The 26,391-nt window shown below is 30.0% G+C and overlaps 1 protein-coding gene across 21 annotated transcripts in view; it reads right to left on the bottom strand.

Annotated features, from left to right (window-relative positions):
- Positions 1 to 26,391, bottom strand: part of LOC145293059 (myotubularin-related protein 13-like) — a 508,291-nt gene that overhangs the window by 79,350 nt on the left and 402,550 nt on the right. For 16 of the 21 annotated variants that reach the window (XM_080139396.1, XM_080139398.1, XM_080139410.1 and 13 more), the window contains 4 exons: positions 16,419 to 16,608; positions 16,087 to 16,167; positions 12,657 to 12,769; positions 9,753 to 10,007 (listed from right to left, as the gene is read on the bottom strand). In XM_080139396.1, coding sequence (XP_079995522.1) covers positions 9,753 to 10,007; positions 12,657 to 12,769; positions 16,087 to 16,167; positions 16,419 to 16,608 — 639 coding nt within the window. Of the gene's footprint in view, positions 1 to 8,128; positions 8,168 to 9,752; positions 10,008 to 12,656; positions 12,770 to 16,086; positions 16,168 to 16,418; positions 16,609 to 26,391 lie in introns of all 21 variants that reach the window. The other 5 variants (XM_080139390.1, XM_080139392.1, XM_080139406.1 and 2 more) reach the window with 2 other exon arrangements.

Here is a 26,391-nt window from a genome sequence, read left to right as displayed (position 1 = left end):
TTTATTTTTAAAAGTTGTGCCACCCAAATACTTTTTTAAAGATTGTACTTTTATGTTTCTGAAGTTTTTAGATAAGGATTGATTGTTTGGATTATTTGAACACCTGTTCTCATCTTGAGTGTCATTCTCACGTTTCAGCTAGTGTAAGCTCTGGCCTTCTTCAGGTGTATTTTGTGAAACTCAGGATTTTTTCTGTCAAACTCGAGAATCTTCACAGAATTTCTAACAAAACCCTTTATTCAATCCACAGGAGTAGTTTTCTCTCATTCCATCAGCCATAACCAGATAAAAATCTTCAGTTATTTCCAATTGTATTTTTAGTATCACCGGCACTGAGGATTAAATCCTAACCTCCAGAAAAGTGTTACTTAGAACTGAATTTTACTATGTACTTTATCTATTACACTACAGGTCCTTGCAAACCTGAAGGATGTTGGGGGTTACATCCTTGGAAACATTGTTGAAAATTAATCCAGGATTGTTCTATTAAAATAATCCACAAAATGTTTTATAGATAGACTATGAATTATAGATTATGAAGATCTAGAAAAAGTTATGATCACAATTTGATAGAAATCAAAATAACATAATTGAAGCATAAAAACATGGGGGGGGGGGCTAGAAATAAAGGATGAGAGGTTTTGAAGGGGTTTTTCTTTATTTCATGGTTTTTGGTAGGGAAGGTAAAAATGCAGTCAGTTAGGATAAATATTAGGGTTTTTATTTTCTTTTATATTCTACAGCAATTATTATGCAATCAGTACTTTTACTCAAGTGAAAATACTGTTTCTATGAAGAACTGGAGAAAATCAATAGAAACCACATGCATAGAACCAAAGATAGCAAAAGTATAGGTAATAGAATTATTCAAGATTGAGTGCAAATATATATAAGTAGTGAACAGGTAATAAAACCAAGGATTCTGATTGGTTACAAGCTAGAGTAGGCAAGTGTTAGCTATGAAAACAATCTTAAAGTGTAAATTCATACAATTAGCCTGATTATTTTACATGGGAATGAAACGAATATTTCAGTGTAGCTTATTTGTCATAAGTATATTTTTATATATTTAAATATAAATTCTAATCATACACGAGTATGATAAGAATTTATGGTTGTGATAATATTTGTTCTGATTACACAAACATGGTTGCCGCATATTAATAAATCTAGCTTATATTTTGCATAGGCTGAAAAACTTTAGGGTGTCTAAAATACTTCTAATGACCAATTTCAATAATGCTTGTGAACCTCTTGGTATGCGTTTTCATTGTCTGAACAATAATGGTTATCAATTTGAACATTTGCCAACATGATTCTTCAATTACATTTATCTTCTCTAGTCAAAGCTATTCCATTTCACTATGTTCATAAATATACGTTTTATCATCATTTAAAGTGAGTACATTTTTTGAGATGCCCTATAGTTTCAAAACCTCGAGTTGATGGGAATTTATGAAAATATAAATATAACAAGTAACACAAAAACGTTTGCATTTCATTCCAGAGGGAAAACAGACTAATTACATCAATTTACATTTTATGATTGTTTTCATAGCTAACTCTTGCCTACTCTAGCTTCTAAGCAATAAGAATCCTTGGTTTTTCTTATACTTTCATTACATATATTACTGCAGCTCAAACTATAAATAGAAGGCAAGAGTTTGAAGTGATCATTTTTCAGTTATATTAGATGACAGAGGAGTAGATCATTCACAGATAACTATGTAGGTAAACACTAGCAATAATGCAATAAGATAGTAACAAACTGAAGAGGTCAGCAGGTGCACATTTACCTGAAGTAAGTTCTGTATGAAAGGGAACTGTTAAAAACCTTTGATTAGCTATCAGCTAAGGCAATGGGGTTGACTAAGTTTTAATCGAATTGAAAAGGTCAATAAGTACATTTACATTTGAGCTGAATGGTTAGGCATTCATTTGACAGCTTGAAAAACTTTTAGGTTTGCAGTTAGTAAGTTGAGAAAGATATAAGTGAATAATGAAGCAAACTTAGACACATTTCAGAAGCATCTTTACTTAATGATACATACAGAACTAGTTATGGTACAATTATTTTAAATTTTTAGCGGTTTCAACTTTGGCTGATCACGTAAAAGAACTGAATAAAGGAGTAGCATTTTTGCTCAATGGACAGATTTTTTTTTGTGTGTGTGTGCGGCCACGGAATTATCATTCATGTGGCAACATTAGCTCCATTTAGAGCTACGACTTTTTAAGTTCAGGCGAGTATTGCTGCTGCTATTAAGAACTAATGTTGTATCTTTTTGTCATTGAAGGAATAAAATAATCTGGACCTTAAAGTGAATATATGGAGAGTTTGCATTGTGAGTGTTCTTTCACTCCTGACTGATTAACGTAATTGAAATAGGAATTAAACGAATATATCTTCCATGTACATATTCTTGAGAAACAAGACATGTCTGCTAAAGTTAAAAGACTTCATTTGTAACAATCTGCCTCTCTGCCCAATTATCAGGAGAATATATAGAACAGATTATTAAGCCTTTGTAATGTCACTAGTGTTAAAAAGAAAAAAAAAAGGTATTTTTACTGAATTCTACATATATTAAAAAAAAAACAAAAGTAAAAGAAATTTCTATGATGGACATACCCATGACAAAACAAAAATGTCATATTTCAAAACTCACAAATTGATCAAATAGTTTTATTTTTATAAAGAAACTCATTCTTAAGCAATTAATGGGAATTCATAGGCATTGCAACATAAATATCGCAAGTTCGAATTATTGAGTTACTGGCAGAGCGACTTGGGATTTAAAGAGGATTAATAAATGTGCCACACTTCTAATAGTTTTATTGTCGTCAAAATTGGTGAAATCACTCATTCGTCAATCAAATCAATTGATTGCGTGCTCTAGTCAGGAACTCACCGTTGTGCACTGTGAGGAAGCTTCACATGCCTCCCTGTAGTGACTTAATCCACAATTCATTGTAGTTTACATTGCACTGTAGAGAACTCACTTGATATTATGAAATTATTTTTAATTTTATATAATGACTTGAATTAAGTTTAAAATGCAAAAGTCAAGTATAATGGTCTAATGTTACTCTAAACAGAAGTGTTCATTTTGAAGGCGCCTCTGTCTTATCAAAGAACCTACTATTGATTATATAGGCCAGGCAATTCTGCTTGTGTGGTGATAAAACTTCTTGAATTCAATTATGTTGGTAGGCTGCATAAAAGTGTTAACTTTGACCAAAATTGGACGGTTTCTTCTTTAATCAGATTTCTTCGATTATCGATACTTATCAGAGGTATTCCGATACAAAACCTATCTAAAAACAATCCCAGGCATATAAGGTATGTGTGTGATTGTTTTGTTTTTTTTGTTTTTTTCAGAATTTTTCAAAATGCCAGACAAGACGGCTACTCTTCTGTTATTTATAAAATTTGATTTTCTTATTTAAAAATAAAACTACTTGATCATTTTACATAGTTTTTAGAATATAATATTTTTGTTTCAACACTGGTACATATATCATAGAGATTTTTGTTTTTTAATATAGAGGGAATTCTGGACAAGAACCAAAGAACAAACTAAATACAACTAATTCTCGAATATGAAAAGCATTGCAACTAAATACTGTAATTGGGGTGTAGATATACACTATGCTTCCTTTCTTGGGTTGAATACCGTGATAAGTGGAATTGTCAACTGCCATCAACAAAATGCAAAGTTCTTAAATGATAATAAACATTGATTTCATTTACTCATGACTTGCCAACTGTTTACTAGATGGTAGAATTTCGATCTGGGTTTCAGACACTTTCCTATCTAACCACAATAAAAGTCTATGATACAGTGTAATTGTCTGAAGATGACATACATATATATATAACTTGAATTCAAGATTATATAATTCTATGATTTAATAGCAATTTCAGAACAAAATAACTTCTAAACATGTTTCTTGGGGAGTTCCAACAACTTCTTCATCTGAAAGTCGAAAAGAAAACACATCTGAAGGCAATCCAGAGGAGAATACATACAATGGCCCATGAATGAGCAAAGTCCATAATATTTATTTGGTCATCAGCAACAAAACTGATCTCTCATCAGGTGTGTTCGGTGACGAAAGTAACTATATAAGCAGTAGAATGAAAATAAGGCCCAACAAAGAGCTGATGAACGTTCTTGCAAGGTCAATGGCTATCAAGCTTCCCTTGCTGAAGCGTTAGACTTAGAAATACTTAGGTTGGTGTTCAAAATCACAGTAGGCCCACAGAGCCTGAGGTATCCCTGGTCTTTAAGACATTTCTCGATAAGATAGCTTACTCTACTGAGCCAAATATCTTATGCACTTTGCAAATCTCTCAGGTTATCAATAGTAAGAGTGACAGTGGTGTCGTACTTTTCTCTTTACAGTCTGCTTGTCTGTAATGGCCATGTTATCTTAATGAGTAGACACCGTAAAAGCATCTCATTCCCATACAATCAGTTGTATCATATTGAAATAGCAACATGATTTTGTGATGATAAACAGTTAAAGAAGAGTTCTTTTGATTCAGTTGTAAAAAAGTGAAAGCTTGTAAAACCACATCTGTATAGGTTAATATGTATTGAATAGAGATAAATGAATGCAACGCGCAGAGAGAAAAGACAAATATAACAATTTGGATTATGCTTCAGGGATAATCAATATGAAATGATACCCTATCCTTGCCCACTATATGATAGACATTGAATGAAACCACTTCCTTTATCAAAATTCAATAAATGTTACGAGTAATGACCATATTCTTATTAAATTAGAAATAGAGTACAGCTTAATCTGTTTCTAGATTACCAAAACTGGTATACTCTTAAGAGTACCATATAGTAAATACTTAGGATTTACTCCTAAACTAATTTAAGATTAGTAATTTTGAAAATAGTTATTACAGGTAAAAGTGGGTAATGTGGGCTATATTTAGTTTGTTTTAGTTTTATGCAAACAGGCAAAGAAGGGATGGAAACTCTTTATGAAAATTTAGATAACACCGATTCTTATGAAATTTTCATGATTATTAAACATCAATAAATAAATATTCCCCAAATTTCAGTTTATTTAGTGTATTTTGGAGTAGTAAAAGGTTTTTTTTAGGGGTGGAGACACAATATGGGCACACCCCATTTGAAAATTCAAATATTTTATATTTGTATTAAATTTGATTCATAGTCATTAGATTCTCTGAATTTCTTGACACCTTAAACCTTAAATTTTAGACATTTTCTATGAATCAAATCATGTAACAGATTTTGATCAAAGTTCTTAACATAAGGTTCAATAGTATTTTGATTTTAATCTTCAGAAGGGACTATAAAAGTGGTGCAAAACTGTCTGTTTGGGGAATTCATTTTACCATTCTAAGAGGATTACCTTATATATATATATATATATATATATATATATATATATATATATATATAACAGAGGAAGATAGATAAGAAACATTACACGCAATTATAGTAATTAGCCAAGTTTGAGATCACATTGTAGTTCAAATATTTTAAAACGCAAAGGAGGAAACTGCAAAAGTTAAAGCTTTCAAACATTAAAAGTATTTACTTTTTATGTTTTAATTGAATCAGTTTTGTTTTAAAAGTTAAAGCAAAAGTGCACCTTATTCTTTTCTCTCACAGTCACAGAAATCTGATAAAAGGATAATAGAGGAGGATTAAACTAGGACCAGCAAGAAAATAGGGCGGATACCTGATGAATAGGTTTCTGTGGACACAACAGAAAAATCAAACATTAAAATGCAAACCAAATGTTTATTTGTCACAAAGCAAGATAAATAATTTAGTGTTTTTATATTCGATTCAGATAAATAAACAAAATAATACTGCAGATAGGTGTGTATGTAAAAACTTTTCAGAATCGAAATAGAGTTAAACCAAATACTCTGCATACAATATTATGCATTTGAAGGGCTCAATATTCTTTCAGATGAGCTTTATCATCAATTAAAAGAAATTCATCTTAAAACACCCATCATGGTATATATTTATATATAATTTCATGTTACAGATTTCTTGCATTCAAATATATTTAGCTGTACCAGAAAAATATACACTTCTGATTATCAGATTGGTGAAACTACGATAGGGTACTGATGGGCCACTTTTAATTATTGATTTTCGTAGTGTGTGCGTTTGAGTGAGATATCTGGTGGTTAAAATGAATAAGAAAATATTGCAATTGTTATATCTTCTTTAATTGCTCATATCACCCAGCATTCAGTCAAGGAGAATTCCCTAATAATTGATTACAAGAATGTGAAACCACGAAAATAATTTTTTCTTGAGTAATGGTTGATTGGTGTGGTGGAATTCTTTCAAAAATATTTTTATTTTTTCACTATTCATAAATTTGACACACTAGGTCCAAAGAAAATCTCATTGACTGAAACATAGGTGAATACAAAGTATTAAGATGTAACCATCGAGATATGTTGATAGTTATGACTGGAAACATTTTTTTTTTTTTTAATTATATTAATTTAATTTCTAGGATGTTTTTGTACAAATTTATACTTTCTATATTATTTATAGCAAGATATATAAAAATCAAGAGAAAAATGCTGTTATTAATTTGGAGAGAATACAGTGAAATCAGTGAGATCCAAAGTAAAAAAAAATACATGGGGAAGGGAGGAATAGAAAGAGGAGAAAAATATATGCAAATTTTGGAATATATGTTTTCCCTTTCTTTCTTACAAATGTTATTTTATTAATTAATGTTCTTCCTAAATAACAGCTTCTTTCTATTGGTTTTTATATATCTGAAAAAGAAGGCACACATTTTACTAAAACATCCAACTGAATGAAGCCCATTTCACATGAGGTTTCGATAATTATTATTTATACGTATTATCTAATAGTCTTCTATTTTTCTTCATTCATATACATATAGCACTTTGAAAAACATAACATTGTCAAAAAGTAAATCAACAATATAAAACAAAATTAATTTTAAAATTTCAGAACATTAAGCTTGATTCAAAGATTAAGAGGTCGAGACTGATCGGATTGTTGATACCATTTTTTTTTAATTTTTTTTTTTGGTGTTAGATAATCAAATGTATTCCAAGATTAAAGGCAAAATTTGTCTGCCTATCCAGGAATGATCCCTAACTTTGCAGATTGTCCTAAGAAAGAGGAGGAAATATCATATTTATGTTTTTATTTAAAGAAACCACTCACTTATAAATTGGTTTAATTCCGACTTTAATGAGATTTAAAATACAGTTACATGATGCTCATTTTAAGACCAATGAAAAAATACATAAGTTATTTCCCTTCTAACAGCACTTGTGCATTTATAAGTGGATACTATTAAAAAATCAAAACAATGCATTTTAAGTAAAGAGAGTAGTATGTAATTAGATGTCATATTGAAATTAGTACAAATTCCAACAAAATGATCAAGTAGATCTACTATAAATATTATTACAAAAAAATAAATAAATAAAAATAAAACATCATTATTATCACCTGGCCATGTTCTAATTTGAAACAGCAAAAGTTAAAACAAGGGAGATAAGTCAATTTGTCATACAGAATAGATTAAACCACTAAAACTGCATTATTGGATTTTTTTTTTTTTTTTTTGCACTTATTTTTCTGCTTGATCATTTTTCATAGTTTTTTGATATTTTTACTAATTTCGACATGACATAATTACGTAATGGTGTCTTAAAGTGCAGTTTTTAGATGTCCACTTAATGCATAAGCACCCATTTAACTAAAACTAAGATGGAAAAAGAAATCTCTCAGCAAGCTGTGTTTAACAGCTCATCAATTGTGTGTACTTATTAAGACACAAAGCTCTTTTTACTTTCTCAAGTTTTTGTTTATTTTTTCATTGTTTTTTTTTTATTATTATTTCTAATATTTTTACATTCCTTTACTCTGTTTATAAATGAAAGAATTTGTTGTTCTTTGCAAAAAGTATTGAAATGGATAAAATTGTCGGAAAAACGTTGGCAACCACTACTCTAAATAATGGAATCAATTTACACATCTTAAGCACAACTGATGCAATAATATCAACCATCCGTCATTGTTTCCAACACTCGATCCCTAAAAATAACACAAAGTACCTTGGTAAATGAGTTGTAAATAAGATGAATCATAGCAAACTGGAAGAATAAGACAAATAAAAAAAAAAGTCATTCTTTTTTTTATATTAAAATTGAGAAAGAAGGGAGTTACAAAAACAGTTTTTACTGTGTTTTGGAGAAGAAACAAAAAAATAAAAATTGCTGGAAACAAACAAAATATAAAAATTGCTATTACAATCTTAAATTATGTTAATTACAAAGATAACAAACTTAGTTCTGTGAAATTCAGAGTATGGGGGACAGGATTCGTATTTAGCATATTTAGTTTGCGGCAGAAGGAAAAATATCACTAAAATTCTTATTCTATTTAGAAGGGAGGTAAAAAGGGGGGGGTATGGTTTACGCTAGCCTGTGTCCTTAGTGATATTGTTTTATTTAATCTTTTATTTTGGCTAAACTCAAGGAATATGAAAACATTGAATGCACCATCTGATCATATGTGTGCAATTAGCCATTATTGATAAAGAGTTATTTGCAATGTAGATAATCTTTGGTTCGGTTCTTGTCTAGAATTCCCTTTATATTAAAAAACAAAAATAAAAAATTTCTATGATGTACATACCTGTGATGAAACGAAAATATCATATTCCAAAAGTCACATAAATTGATCAAGTAATCTTATTTTTAACTAAGAAATTAAAATTTTATGAGTATCTAAGGAGTGACTATTTCACACCCATTTTGAAAGAATCAAAAAGATATAACCCAACAATAATTCATAGTTACTAGATTTATGCTGTAATGCTTATGGATTCCCATTAATTAGAAAAAGTATTTTCTTTATAAAAATAAAACTGCTTGATCAATGATTTACATGAGTTTTGGAATATATTTTCGTTTCATAACAGGTATATACATCATACAGATATTTTTTGATTTTTTTTTTAATGTAGAGAGAATTCTAGACAAGAAGCTCTTGAGTAAAATGTAGTGAAACTCAGACAAAAAGAGCTTTAGATTACTCTTCCATGTTCATATACATTTTTAATTGTTTAGTGTATACAGCATCTCCGATAAAATTTTTTGTGTTACACCAAATTGAATAAGATTTATTACATTCCTCTTCCATGATTTAAATATACCAGATAGGAATCATATTCCCCATATCCTAAATTTGTATACTTGATTTTCTATCACTGACCTTCCACCTAACAAAGTTTTAGAAAAGGATATATATGAAAAACACCATCTACATGTATTATTCCACCATACAATTTCTTCATCTTTGGCGATATGGATATCTCTAATGTTTAATAAATACTTAATATATAGGTGACAAATGTATGTACACTAACAAAATACTTACATTTTTAAAATATGAATAAAATTAAAAATCAATCAAAATTTGCAGAGGTTGGTGAATTAATATGAGTTAAGCAAACATGTTTATCACTTAGATATCTTCATTTTGTCTACAAAAATTTTAACGTTCTATTTAAAATGTTTAGAATGAAAAAGTAAATGATAATTATAATTTATGATAAACAATTATTTTCTTGAAGCTCAATCATATAACTTAGTTTAATGTGAATAATGTTATTTTCCCAGTTGAATAGAAAGCAAAGCAATAACATTGATCAAAAATTAATTTATGTTTTCTTACTTTTTGACTTGGCATTAGCACTGGTCCGAATACTGCTCAATCCTGGTGCCCGAGAGAATGTAGTTTTTCGAAGTGGTTCTGGGGTCTCTGGAATTGTCAGTTCTGAATTTCCGACCATCATCAAAGAGTCCAAGCTGGTTAGTGAATCACTGTAAGAGGAGGACTGATAGCTTCGCATAGTAGGCGTGGCAGCAACCAGCGATCGGAAATAATTTTCCTGCTCGATACTGGCCGATGTTTCTCCAGTGGATGTACCTAAACAAAGGGAAAAATAAAAACTCATTTTCAAAATTATTAAATATTTAAGAAAAATCTCGGAAACAATAAAAAGAATTTGTGTAGATAGGAGTTAAAATGCATACAAATGCAAAAACAAAGTGTTTGATGAAGTTATACGAATAGTAAATACTATAAAACCTGCTAACAATATTTTAATGACTACTGTTTTCACTAAATTCAAACAATCCTCACTCTGTAATAAAGAACAATGTGTATTTATCTAATTTTTTTTGTATGAGGATTGATAATTCCTATAATTTGAATTATTCAGACTACTGTTCTCATCTTGAGGGTTATTTACATAGCATTTCAGTCAAGGTAACCTCCGACCTTCAGGTGTATCTTGTTGAACTCGGGAATCTTTCTGCCAAATTCAAAAATCTGTACAGAATTTCAAAAAGAACCTTTTATCCACAAGGATAGCATGCTCACATACCGTCAGCCATGATTGGGTAGAAGTCCTAAGTAGTTTCCAATTTATTTTGAGTGTTGCTCGCACTGAGGATTAAACCTTCAACCTCCAAAACAGTGTAACTTACAACTGAATTTTACCTAGTACTTTATCCACTATACTAGGGTCAACATGAGAACAGTAGTCTGCATACTCCAAATAATATGAGTGCATTTATTTGTATATAAATATATTTTATCACACAAGTGCTAAGGAGTAAACAAGTTGGTTTGTTTTTTGTTTTTTCTAATTTCATAGCAAAACCCATTTCAAAGGGTATGAAGCAAATAACCCTACCACTTGAAAGAAATCAGAAAAATCCTCCATTCTAAAACAAAAATCAATGGTGGGTACTATTTTCTTTTAGTCATCAGAGATAAGTTATACATGAAAAATTAAATTATTCACCAAATTCTATAATTTTATATGAATAATAGTGCAAAGTATATATTTTCATCATTTTTTTTATAGAGGGTGTACATTAATACGGTGCAGTGAAAATAATTTCTATATTAATAAAAGTGTGTGATGACCATGTTTTTCCATGCGCCTTGAACATGATGTACAAATTTCAGTGCTCCTTGAAAGAAATACACAGGTGAAAAATAGAAATTAATAAGAAAACTTGTTGATGTACTTATGTATTAACCGAAAATAAATATTTAGACCAAAAAATTATGGAAAATTATAGAGCAGAATTTTAGTAATAAATTAAATTCATTTTTTACTTATATTTCCATTATACATCTTTAAGCCAGCGTATCAAATTATCTCCCTTTTAACATAAAGATGGCATGCAAATAGTAAAATAATTTAATTCTTTATTAAAATTAATTTTTCCCTAATGTTTGAAGTACACAAATAGTTTTTGCTTGATATGTAAGTATATCAAAGCATTTTTCTGTTAATTTATTTTGAACATCAGAATGACAAAGATATTCTAATTCCACTCCTCTCATAAGTCAGCACGGATTGATTCCAGTAGCAAGGAGAAGTTCAGGGTGACTGAAAACAGTGAGATAAGCTGATAGCACATATAGCACTTGATGTTTCCGAATGGTCACCCATTTTAGTACTAAGTGATAAAAATCAAATCTCAAGAGAAGACTATACACTGTAACAGACTCTACATGAAACATTGTCTAAAAGGAATATTAATTCACTTTGCCATTCAAAGCATTCTTTTGGGGGGGGGGGCTTTTGTCTATCAGCATTGGTCAATATAGCTATTCCTTCAAAGTGGTCAAAATGAAATATTCTGAGAAAAATGAAGACAACATATAAATGGGATCCAAGCATCAGTTAAAGATAAGAACTTGTGTGGCACAGATATTCGGTTTTCATCTATTTTTGTCTCTTCGGACTTATCTCACCTTACCAACTACATATTAACACTTATGATTTCATCATTAGTATACACAAGAATTTCATTATCGTTATGAAGAGTTATGCTCAAAGTGAGAGAATAAAAAGTTTAAATTAATTGAATTATACCAGATTCTTCACTGTTAATAAAAGACACAGATGTATTATATAAATATTCATCCTATCATGCAAAATGTAGCATTTCCACACAAAACTATTTTAATTGTTAAAAGGAAGGGAGAAAGCAAATAGCCTATCAAACAAGCTTCTGCTGTCTGAAATGAATTTGGTAAAAGACCTTTCACTATTGTCATAATAAGATCCTTTCTCTCCCCCCCTCCCCATTTCTTCTTTGTATGCTGACTGATATATTTTTTTATCTTATTTTTTTATATACAACTTCAAATGTTGGGTCTAGAAATTTTGAATGCAAGAACAGAAAATTTGCTAATAAAAGAAATCTATTTTTTTTTTTTTTTTTTTGTTAATGGAAATCACCCCATACAAGGAATGGAGTCACTTGATGTAAAGAGCAATAACTATATATATATATAAAGATCAAAAACTAGCTAGTGGGTAGAGGCAATTCTTCCTTTCTTTATCATAAACATCGCTCCTGGAATATGAGGACTAAAGGACAAAATAAGGGAAGCAAAAGTTTAAGAGGTTACCAAAAGTAAATCTAGCCCCCACTTTCTACTCTCCATAAATTTAATCATCTTTCCCAGACAGTAGCATTTGTATTATTATTACAAACATCCTCATAAACAAACCTAACATTAAAATCTAAGGAGACAAAAAAATATTACTAGAACCAGTGTTGTGATGTCGAAGCATTCCCATCAAGCTCCTTGAATGGAAACCACTCGATCTTATCAATAAGGCTTTTGTTCGAGAGTGACGCCACGTTATAACAGGAAATCTGTTGAAGAAAAAAGAAAAATGTGTCAAAGCAAGAAGCATTCATAATTTTGAACATTTCAAATAAGTTTGATCTTAAAAATGAAAGATGGCCACTAAAAATGAGTTAAAATGATTCTAATTTCAAAGTATCACTGCAATGAAATAACCAACAAGACCATTCAATTAAACTAACTAAAAAGTATACATTATGATTTAAACAGAATTTTGAACAATTGTGAAAACTTCAATAATGATTGATGGTTCACTGTTTATATCATGATTCAAATTTCTTTCAATAATTTAGAAATAACTTAAATTTAAAGTCAAATATTTAAAAAAAAAAAAATAACAGTTTAAAATTTTTTTTTAATCACAGAAACAGAAAAAAAATGCATAAAACAAAGATCATTAAAAAACTTTTCAAAACTTATGTTATCTATCATATTAGTGTCTATTAAAGTCTTAATAAAAGGCATTTTTACTAACTTTTTTTTCACTAAATTTTTCCTATTTAAGGAACATTAAAACAGATTCATATATTTCAAGATTCGCATCCAACTTCAAATCATATCAGATTTTGTGTCCTAATAGACTAAGACTTGAGAAAAGTATGAAATCACAATCCCTCAGTCCAGTCCAGTGCAGCCGTAGCAGAGATTGGACTCACTACATGAGTTTGTAGTTAATTCAAATCTTGTCGGTAGCTGAGTAATTGATGCTTGATGTAATCCCTCAATTACGTCTAAAATAGCACATTCATTATATAAGTTGTGACAAACTGAATGGTTTACTATAGATATGGTATTTTAGTGAACATGGAAGTGATAAACTGTTTTTATAAATGAATATTTATTATCTACAAACATGTTTCATGCTCACTAACAATCATCAGTGTGGATTATGTAATTGCAGCCAAATAATTTGAACTTTGGACCAGAGTAACTCCAACATTTATAACAATTTGGCTACCATGCGTCTAAAGTAGAGAAAAATAAATTCTATATTTTATTTATGAATATAGTATGTTTCAGAAGTGTTCAATCTGTCAAGATAGAGAATTTTTGCAATGTTACTTAATTAGAAATTTTCATATTTCTCTCAAAGTGCTGTGTGTGTGTGTGTGTGTGTGTGTGTGTGTGTGTGTGTGTGTGTGTGTGTGTGTGTGTGTGTGTATTTAATAACATTGAAAAATTATATAACATGGAGTGTTTTTGCTTGATGAGACTAATTTTTTTAAATTTTTTGAATAATCCATCTAATATTTTGGTCAAATTGGTGTATATAAGTTCTATACATTTCTTGTTCCATTTTTCTGTCCTTTATTGTAGGTACTATACATATATTATAGAAATTTCAAGTCCAGACAAAGGGTTATATATATAGTAGCTTAATAGTATATGAGTAGAGGTCTTAATTTAACATATCATCCTAAAAGTTTTGGTAAATTTTGTATACTATGTGTATATTTACAAAAAAGGACAGAAATAATAGTTTGTAAATGAAATTTATTTTGAATAAACAAGATGGTATACATAAAAACATAAGTGTTTTTTTTTAATTTTTAATTTACGTATTTAGAAATACGAAATTGTCTTTAAAAAACTGAATTCTCCTTTACTTCTTATGACCTACTTCAGTGTAATGAGAGATATGTGTTTGTGAAGTAGAGAAATAGAATAGAGCTAATAGGATAAAGAGGTATGTACATGTGACTAGTATATACTCATCCAGGTATCTCTGATCCCTCTTTAAATCTTCACACACATGTGCAAATAGGGGTTATCAAAGAAAGTCAGAAAATCTTTCAAGGAGAGGTTTAAGTGGATAGAGAATGATAGAATTTTGTTTTCTTTAAATTTCAAACATTTTCCATTTGCTGTTGAAGTGGGAGGGTTAGTAGGAAAAGGGGTTGTGTTTGTGCTGTAATGGAAATGGTGTCTTTAAAAACATTTTGGCAGTGAAAACTATTTCAAGGTTATATGAAGGATGACTAAAATTAGAATAAAATACAGTAAAATTAAATTGATAAATGATCAAGAAAAGAATGATCAAAAAATAATATATAGAAAAAGGTGGGTGCTTCTGCAGAATAGTGGGACTTGAAAAGAATGCATTTCACACAAAAATACTATTACATACTTATGTGTCATGTTGAAATTTGTATAAATTCAGAAAATTATGCAAAACTGATCTAGTAGCAGATGTGTTAGATATAATTTTTATAAAACATCATATATACTACCAGTCCAACATTTTGTATTTTAAAATGGCGGATTTTAATTGAAAGGTAGGAAAGTAAGGGACATAAGACAGTTTGTCATGCAGAATTGGTCACAAAGAACTGTTCCATACTAAAACATAAAATAAAACTATAATTTGATAAATTTTACACTACTTGCAATTATCTTTTACAATATTTTGTAATTTTTGGAATTTATACTAATTTCGACATGACACGTATATAAAAAGGTTGGGGTTCTAATCAATAGACAATTACGACATCAACTCTCTTGGTTTTACAGCAAATGTGCTTACACAATGTTGGAGGTTCTAAAACCCGGTTATATTCCATTTAAGAAACTGTATACACATTGATATCAAAATATGTTAATTACAAATGGATGGTAATTTCACATCTAATCATGTTATTATAAATATGATTGCATGTGGCAGACCTTAGTCTACCGTCTCTCTCTGTAAAGGAATCAAACAATGCAAAAGCTGAGACTGCGTTTTCTTTTGATGCAGTTGATTTTATTCAATTTCACACAGGAGTCTGGAGATGCATCACCAAATTCTTCACCAACCCTTTATCTTAGGAGTGGGGAGGGCTTCATTGGTTACATCTTAAACCAGGTGTATGTTCTCACTTTCTCCAAGAATAAATTGACTAAAAAAAAAAAAAAAAAAAACCCTTTGCAAATCTCAACACAGAATGTGATCTTGTCAAATCTTGTTTCCTCAAAAATAGGCTTCGCTGCGGGTGTTTGCCCCCATTAACTTCTTTGATGTGAACCCATGGACCTTTCTTGTCACATCAGCCGTCTGCAGTTGCGTTCGATAAGTTTTAAACTCAAACAGCTTCTTAAACTAAAAATAGAGAACATTTCTAAAATCTATACACTAGCTAAAACCGCTAGCCTGCTAATGTAGGGTCCCCATTATATAAGAATTTTATCTGAAATCCCATTATTCTGTATAAGTATAAAAAGGTGAAAACACGCAGAAAGTGAACATATGAAAACTGGAAAAGGTGCAGATGAGAAAAAATAAGTTGTTTTCCCACTGCACACACACTACCTGTGGAAATATGCTGTTGGCCAGATATTCACTTACCTGGACTGTCGATAACAACGGGCAAACTTCCTTATACTTTCATCTGTTACAGAATGAGGAACTACCAAGAGTGCTGGGTAACTGTCAAAATGAAATGTTTACATAAATATAATAGTTTATTGACTGCATGGTTTATATATATTAGCATCTGATGTTTGTTAGCAAAATGGCTTTATATCACTTGCTGAAAATAGTATTTATTCATAAAAACCAGAACTAAAAATTTAAATTAAGCTTAGTCTTCACTAAAGTATTACAAATATCCATTAAAAATGCTGCTGTAATTATAATATGTGGATCAAATTGCATAAAGAAAGTGCGAGTCAACTAACCTTCGACAAACTGAGTAGTTGGAATTGACCAGTGTAATTTTGAATGGGTCCGTCCTGGAGCGAGATCCACTGCCAGTCGGACTCACAATCCCAAGCCTCTGGTAGTCCTGGTAGCCTGGACGTTCCATTAATTTTTCCAAGCTTTTTGGATCAGCAGACCAAGATGTAGAATATTCTGCTTCATCAATAACTAAAAGTGACAAAATATGAAAATCGCACAAATTTTAATTGATTTACATTAAATGATTTTGAGCTGAACAATTGAAGAGTTGTTACAAAGTAAAATTCAGTCAATTACATTTCAAAGAAAGAAAAATTAGAAAAAAAAAATAAGGCTCTTTTTCAGAATTCACCCTATATTTAAAAAAAGAAAAAAAAAAGAAAGATCTGTATGATGTATGTACTCGTGATGAAGTAAAAATATATTCCAAAATTGATCAAATAGTTTTATTTTTAAATAAGAAAATCAAATGAGTATTCAAAAAGTGGCTATCTCAACCCTCGCCCATTTTGAAAATTTTAAGAAACAAAAGGAGATAAGTCAACATCAAGTCATACTTATTAAATCAATGTTGTAATGCCTACAATTTCTCATTAATCGCTTGAAAATGATTTTCTTTATAAAAATGAAACTTCAATTTATGTGATTTTTGGTATATGATATTTTTGTTTCATCACGGGTATATACATCATACAGATTATTCTTTATTTTTTTATAGGGGGAATTCTGGACAAGAGCTAAAAATAATAGATATAAAACATGCATGATGTATGAAATTTTTATGAATAGGAGAGTCTATCAACAAGTTTGTATTTTCTGCCAATCTTGAAAATTTTTCATTCTTAAATGTACTGTATACAGATAAAAAAAAATTACAAATGGAAAATGATCCCTCAAAAATGGAGTCTCAAATATTTTTCTTTACATTATTGCTTTGTTTTAAATGTATTCTAATACATTGTTGCTGTAAACATACACTTTTTTTTTTTTTTTTCAGTTAATAGTTATTCCTACAATACTTGATTTTACTGTTACAAATTCTATTTTTGCCAAGGAAAAGATATAATGAACATATTTGCTGTTTCAGAAAAATATAATTTGATAATTGACTTGAAAAAAATCTGCAAAGAATTGAAACTGATCAAAAATCTAACTTCAGTATATAAATCATCCTCTGTTCAAACAAACTAAGCATTATATTCAGAAACATCCATAGACAGTATAATTAAAATAATAGAAGGAATGTCTCAGAACTTGATTTTTCTGAAGCAGTAAATATATATATCATCACAGCATATTTTATGACAGATCAACACCAGGCAGCTTGCTAATTATATATATATATATATATGTATATATATATATATATATATATATATATATATATATATGGTTGAAAAAGTTCTTGCAGAATTTTTAATTTGGATTTCAAATGATGTATTTTCAAATAAGTTTTCATGAAAATACCTTTATTGAATTTCTCATTTTAAAGAGCATATTTCGCTCTATCTAATAGTTTACAATCATTTTAAAACAATTATGTCTTCTCTTCAGAATATTGAATACAAGATGGAAAAAAAGTAAATGCGCACAATTTTCTTATTTCAATTCAAGCTAGGGTGGAAGCTGCTGAAACAGCTCATGATAACAACAAAGCATTTGGCCCAGGAACCATTATTGAATGTAGAGCACAATGGTGGTTTAAGAAATGTCAAAGCAGCAACAAGAGTCTTGAAGATGAGTGTTATGGTCAGCCATTGGATGCTGACAATGATCAAGTAAGAGCCTTAGTCTAAGTCAATTCAAGCACAGCTGTTCGATAACTTGCTTTTGAAGTAAACGTAACATATACAATGATTTCCAACCACTTCAGAAAGATTGGAAAGAAAAAAAAATTAATAAATGGCTGCCTCATAAATTGAACGACAATCAAAAGAAGCATTGTTATGAAGTGTCATCTTCCCTTCTTTTAAGCAACAAGAACGACTCATTTCTCGACCGGGTTGTGACTTGCAATGAAAAGTGGGTTCTTGCGATGAAAAGCGGGTTCTTAGTTAGATGTCGACAAAGCTCCACGACACTTCCTGAAGCCAGAGTTGTACCAAAAGAAAGTCATGCTGACTGTTTGGTGGTCTGTGACCAGTCTCATTGATTAGTTTTTTTTTTTTAATGCATGCAAAACCATTACAGTGGTGAATTACTGTCAACAAATGGATGAAATGCATCAGAAACTTCAACAACACCCAGCATTAGTCAACAGAAAAGGCCCAATTCTCCTACACAACAATGCCTGACCACACATTGCTAAACTGACTCTGCAGAAGTTGAACTTATTAGGCTACAAAACTCTGCTTCATCTGCCATACTCTCTAGACCTTTTCACCTACCGAGTACCACTTTTTCAAGCATCTCAACAACTTTCTGCATGAGAAATGCTTCAAAAACCAAAGCAATATCAAAAACGCCTTCAATGACTTCATCGCCACCAGAACACAAGATTTTTACATTATTAGCATAAATGCACTAGTTTTGCATTGGCAAAAGTGTTAATTCTGATGGTGCTTATTTTGATCAATAAATTTTTGTTTGAGTTAAGATATGTTTATTTGAATTTAAAGGTTAAAAACTACAAAAACTTTCTAGTCAATCTGATATATCAGCAGGCTGCCTGGCAATGTTCGGTCATAAAATACATTTGAACATGATAGTTTAATTTATTTTGTATTAATTGTATATATTGTAGAGCTAATTTTCTATTGATTATTATATTGTACCCAATATATAGTAATGATTTCAAAGTAAAAAAATCAAAAAATAGGACTTGGGTGCCATCAGCTACAATTGAAACCAAAACATGTAACTTTCCAGTCTGTTCATTACCATCTGATCTAAATTTAGAAGCACAGAAAAAAACTTTCAAAAATAATGTTATTAAAGATATCAATGTATATTTGTGCATGCATAGAAATAACATGTTTAGTCGACTTACACCTGCCAAGTTCCAATTGTTTTTGTTCAATTTTTATCCCTTAGCAGCTAATTTTTTACTAAGGTCTAAATCCTATTTATATCAAGTTTTAAGTCCAAAAATCGACGGAGTAGTATAGTGAATACTGTTCCTCACAGATAGAAATGGTCACATACACCAACATATATATATATATATATATATATATATATATATATATATATATATATATATATATGAAAATAAATTTATTTGTAATACACAGATATTTTGTTATTTACAACAAAAAACATCTGTGGACTTTGACTAACATGCCCGTGCAGGGATGAAACAGAAAACACAGTAGCTTAATTGTCATAAATACATTGGTACACTATTACTACTCAGCTCTACTTATGTAGTGATCACTGTTGAAGTAAATACTGAAAATCTATACACAATATATCAGCTTATATGCATATATAGTGAATAAATGACAAAAAACTATATTCCAAAATTCATGATGTTGACCATCTTATAATTTATTCCTTTAATTCAGTTGACATTTACAATTCTTGACAGTATCTATATGTAAATGTCAACTGAATTAAAGGAATAAATTATAAGATGGTCAACATCATGAATTTTGGAATATAGTTTTTTTGTCGTTTTTGTTCACTATATTACTCCGTTATTACATTGAGCTTCTTAAATAAGGATTGGTATATACTATAAGAAAATATATTTATACAGACACTTACACATACACACATATATATATATATACATACATATATATACATACATATATATATATATATACATACATACATACATACATACATACACACACACGCTAAAATACCCATTGTGAGACAGATAAAATTAATTGCCCAAACAGAATAGTTTTGTGCCATTATGGAGAGTAAAATCAAGACATGATACTAAATGTTATCTTTATTCTAAATATCGATGATATGATTTTGAATCTAAAAATGTCTTAAACTTTTAGGAAATTCAGAGAATATTATTCAATCTGTGTCTAATGATTATGGACCAAATTCAATGCAAATCTGATGCATTTTAATTTTTAAAACAGAATATGTGGTCATATAACAACTCCTTAAAACCATTTAAAATACTCAAAATAAACTGAAATGTGAATATTTATGCACGGATATCTAATTCCTATTGTTAAAATTTCTCAAAAATCAGCGATATCTGCATTTTCAAAAGGATACCGAACCCCTTTTGCATAAAGCTAAATATAGTCCACATTTAGACCCCTTACACTGAACAGCTGTGTCCTATAATTCATAATGATCAATTAATTCATTTAGGGGTTAATCCTGTACAAACAAATATATAAGATATAGACATGCCTAATTTTATAAAATATATATATATATATATATATATATATATATATATATATATATATATATATATATATATATATAAATGTGTATCATTTTAATTGGGAAAATCTTAACTCTGTAATAATGACTTCAAAAGATAGTAAAATATACAAGTGTGTACTATCCAATCATGAGAGTCCCATTTTCAGTAAGCTAGGCCAAGACTCCTGTAAATTTCTTGAAATATATAATTAAAATTTGATTTTCAGAAAGTCATAATAAACAAGTACATTATTACAAGACATGAATGCATAAATAAGCAAATATTTTGAAGATTTGCATGTTAGAAATTGTTCAAATTATATCAAAATATTTTTTAATCAAAAAGAACAAGATAGCTCCACTAATTTTCAATTTTCTAAGAGTATTTTAAGCTAAACAAACCTCTCCATATTAATAAACATTTCATTGAATATTTATAAATAAATACAGGCATTTGGCAGTATATACAAAAAAAATAAATAATAATAATAATAATAAACAAGTACATAACAAATAAATGTTACCAAAGGCTAGTTATTTTTCTATCTAGATAATTTTTTTGTGTCTGAACTTATTTTAAAGTTTTTATTTAGTTTGAAACAGAAATAGTTCCAAGTCTCAAGTTAGAATAAAAAAAATGGTCAACATAAGGTCATCTAGGGAATCTTAATAATCGCTCAAAAATTAAGACTTAAACAAAATACTGGTGGGAACCTGCTCAATAAATGTCACTGTTTTTATTCTAACTTAAGTCTCAATACTACTTGGGTTTCAAAGCTTTAAAGTAAGTTAAAACACAAAAAATTAACTATGTAGATAGAAGAGTAACTAATCTTGCCTTTGGTAACATTTATTTGTTATATATTTGTTTTTTGGGCACTTTTTTTCATTTTGTTGTCTATACTGCAAAATTGCCATAAATGCTAAAAAGAACTGTTCTGAAATATTTATTTCAATCATCAAAAAAATATTTTAAAAAATGAATCAAAATAACTTGAGAATAAATTGAAAGAATACACATGTCTGAAACAAATTCAGTATTGATGCGACAGTCATTTCTCATCTGTGACAGAAGTTAAATAATTTAAAAAAAAAAAAAAATGCCTGCAGATATTTTTATGGAAACTTGAAAAATTATAAACAAAATTTTTTTAAGTTTTAAATTAGGTTCAACACTTTTTTTTAAAATTTAAATAAAATATTTTAGAATATGAGACGATGGGTAGTGAGTCTTCTTTTTCTTTATCTAAATGTGATCACACCCACAAAAATCTACAATCAAAAATCAATAAAACCATAAAAATAGCAAATGAGAAATATTAGAAAACAATTTCAATGTTAAAATATAGGTTTGATTTTATTTTTTTGATCAACTGACATGAGCTTTTATCATTCTCATAAATGGACAGATTGAACCAGTTTGGAAATTATTTCCCAACAATTTTGAATTAAAACTCAAAGATGGATCATTCATTCAAACATCAAATGAACAATTAAACATTTATAATCATATCTTTGACGAAAAATCATTTGGTCTTATTAAATAAATACAATTTAATAGAGATCCATTCTTAATTATAGATTTAGGTTTTGTTTGTTTATTTTTAATAAAAAAATTTATAGTATATAATTTTTCAATTCTAAAACTTCATTCTCTCAAAATGAATAAGGACTACAGAATTTTAGGTATACGTGTGTGTGATGAATTTAAAGCATGAAAATCGGATAAAATGTAGGTCTTTCTGCAGTTTATAGAAGTGTTGAAATAATGTTATTTACAAGGTGCCTTAAATTAGTTTCCAGACTTTTTTGGTACAGACATTTAAAATTAGACTAAAAAATTCAGTATGTTATTGCTATACATCATGACCAATTCTTATGGTTTCAGGTTCAAATGAACAGCTACAGTAGAAATTGGAATACTCCCTACTAAAACCTGATTGTGAGAGCTGGTGAATTTCAAAAATGCAATCTGGATGTGAGGACATTTTCGAAGAATATGCAATAAAATTCTGTTTTAAACCTGGGCAAAAATGCTATAGAAACGTATAGAATGCTTCAGACTGCTTTAGTGCCATCTTGCATGAATCGAGCATCAGTTTTTGAGTGGCATAAGAGATTCAAGGAAGGCAGAGAGTGTGTGAGGGATGATGAAAGGTGTGGGAGGAGTAAGGAAGTCAAAACACCAATGTTGATTGGTCAAATAAAGTATTTCATGGATAAAGACCATTGCGTGTCTATTAAGTGCACAGTTTGATGTCAGTGTGGGAACTGTACACACAATTATTCGTGAGGAACTGAAGATGTGGAAGATTTGTGTGAAGTTTGTCCCAAGGGTGCTCAGAGAAGATCAGAAAGAAAGACGTTGTCATGACAACAGAGGGATAGTTGAGCTGATTGATTCAGATTCTGCAGTTCTTGATGCTCTGGTGACTGGCGATGAAAGTTGGATCTACTGCTATGACCCAGAGACCAAGAGACAGAGTTCCCAGCGGAAGCATGCTGGCTCTCCCAGACCCAAGAAGGTCAGACAGGGCAAATTCACTCAGAAATCTATTTTGTTTTTTTTTGACAGCACAGGCATGATCTACATGCATTGTCAACAAAGAATACTATGTTGAGGTTTTAAGGGAATTCAGGAAGAGATTCTGTCGGAAGAAGCCAGCACTCTTTAAATCAGGTCAGTAGTATTTTCACCAGGACAATGCACCAGTTCACAACTCCATCTTTATCACAGATTATTTGACCAAGATGAGCATCAAGACAGTTCCTCACTCTCCCTATAGTCCAGACCTTGCTCCCTATGACTTTTGGCTATTCTCCAAGCTCAAGGAAAACCTTAGAGATTGTCGTTATGAGACAATTGAGATGAAAGAGGCTGTGATGAGGATCATTGACATGCTCACATGAGAGGACTTCTATGGGGTCTTCCAGAAGTTGTTGGAACGGTACAACAAGTGCATTGCAGCCAGAGATTACTTCAAAGGGACCATGTGTGTACTATCAATAAAAGTGCCCGTACGAAAAACAGTCTAGAAACTTATTAAAGCAACCTTGTAGCAATAGATTTGTAAGATGGAAAGAGGGAGAGCGATTTTTTAAAATATTTTGTACTTTCACTTAACAATTTAAGAAAGAAAGGATACTGTAAAATATTTAACTTAAAAATCTTATTTTTAAAAAAAACAGCAAAATCTGTAAAATGCTGAAATACCAAAATACAAAAATAAAAACGTAACAAATGCTTTTCTGTTGATTTTATTTTGTTCCATTTTAATCTTGCTTTTATATATATATATATATATATATATATATATAGATAAGGATTTAAATGATGCAAAAGGAACTTTATTTTACATTATTTAAATCTTTTCATATGTTGAATATAGAGCATTTTTTTCTAGAATAGGATTGTATCTGTAAATATTCATATTTTATATTAATGTTTGTATATTACTATTTTGAATATACACACACAGGGAGATAGGAAAATAATCCTCTTTGATTAAATATTCATAATTTATCACTGAATTATAATGCTTACAAGAAATGATTACAATGAGTGCACTAAAAGAGATTTTATTTCAAATTCAATATAGATGTCAACATTTGTCAACAGATTCTCAAATTAGCTCAGAAATGCAACTGATTCTACAAGAAACTTTTTTTTTTAAATTAGTATTAATCCATCACTTATTAAAGCTAAAAAAGCAACTCAAGGCTAAGAGTTAATGAGATGGATAGAGTGACAGTTCGATTACTATTGAATAATATGAGATCTTTACAAACCACCTACTTAAAAGAGCTGAACCAGAAAACAATTATTCCCTGTTTGTGAGAAGCATTGCTCATAGAATGCACAGAATAATAGATAAAATGGTGAGGGGGAAGTCCATCTTGCAACTTTTGCTTCTTCCCAAATTTCCAAGCAAAGGCATCATGTGAATGGTTCTTGGCTTTTGTCAAAACATTTTATATATATATATATATATATATATATATTCACATACACAGAATTCTATGTAAAAATTCCCCATTAATAATGGAATGAAGCAGGGTGATATAGCTGCACCAACATTGTTTTCACTCTACCTGACTGTTCTGCTCTGGTATAGTTTTCACGATTGCGATATGGGTGTTTATATTAGATTCTGAACGACTGGAAAAGTGTTCAACCTCAAAAGATTCCAAGTCAAAACACTTGTTGGTGATAGACTTGTTAGGGAGCTGTTGCATGCTGATGAAGCTGACCTGGTGTGGTGGCAAACTCCCCAATAGATATGCAACTAGTGATGGATCTCTTCACGAATGTTTGTACCTGCTTCGGAATTACAGTTAGCATTAAGAAAACAAAAGTCATGTACACTCCCGCTCCTGATGATCTATTATATGTGGAACTTGATATCTTCGTTTGTGGAAAGTGCCTTGAAGTCATGTAGGAAATGCCAAACCTTGCTGCCTAATCATGAAGATGTTTGGATCTATGAGGTGTGTGATTGGGGTCTAAAGCAGGTTTTGTTAATCACATGAAAGCGCACGATGATACAGGTTCCATTGCTGTTAGTTTCATCCAAACCAATGAACGTTTTCAGTGTCATGTCTGCTTGAGGGTGTGCAAGTCGCTGGCAGGACTGAAAAGTCATCTTCGGGTACACAGACCTTCAGTGACTGAGGAAGTGGCACTTGTCCGACAAGAGGTCACAATCATATATACAGCCAGAAATATTTATATAAGTAAAACATTTATGCTAAATGTATATACGGCTCTACTTGCTGTTGAGCACTTATATAAACACAGTAAGATTCCTAGGATGGTTCATCCAACCACTATGAACAAAACTACACCTGGAATATTATATAATAGGTGTAGCACAAACGATTATTTTATAAAATATGCAGGCTATTTGAAACTTAGAATTTTTTTTTAACAAAGCTTGTACCATTATATTTTTACTATATTTATAGATAGAGTTTGTGTAGACATACAAGAAGAGTCAACAGTGGCAGTTTATTAGAGTAAATGTTATCTCATTATCTTTCTGCTGGAATAAAATAAAAGTGTTTGAACTCCACAGGCCATTTTCACTTTTTTTTTTTTTTTTTTAAACTCATTTGTTTATCTTTGTGAATTTATTTATTAGTTATTCATTTTTATTTTATTATTTATTTACTTTTAGTCTTTGGGATGGGCTTAATTTACTTCATATCTACATGCAAATATAAATTTAGGTCACTGACTTGGACAATTCTTTTGTTCTGGTTATGTGATTACTACTGTCACTCTGTTGTATAGTTTCACTGTGAATTCGTACACAATGTTTTCCTGTAGACATTTTCCATATAAAAAAGGCTCTTGCAAAAGTCTAATGAACTTGAGATTAGAAACTGTAAGTCACCACACACTGTTGATACTTATATGTCTATGCTTTTTATATTTATTTTTATCTTTTTGTGGGTTGGTTCACTTGGTACATTAGCCAGGTAGTTTGTGAAATTTCAGTAATTAGTCCAGTTGCTCTTATAATTATTGAAATTATGGAGAGCTTCCTAAGACTCCAGTTTCTTTTCATATCAGACATAAGATCTTGGTATAAACATATAAAACTTATGTGCATGTGTGTGCAT

Source organism: Euprymna scolopes, chromosome 14 (genome assembly GCF_053919585.1).
Source record: "Euprymna scolopes isolate OS-2025 chromosome 14, ASM5391958v1, whole genome shotgun sequence".
NCBI classification, from domain to species: Eukaryota; Metazoa; Mollusca; class Cephalopoda; order Sepiida; family Sepiolidae; genus Euprymna; species Euprymna scolopes.
Note: the sequence above shows the minus strand (reverse complement) of the source record. Positions and strands in the feature narration are given on the sequence as shown.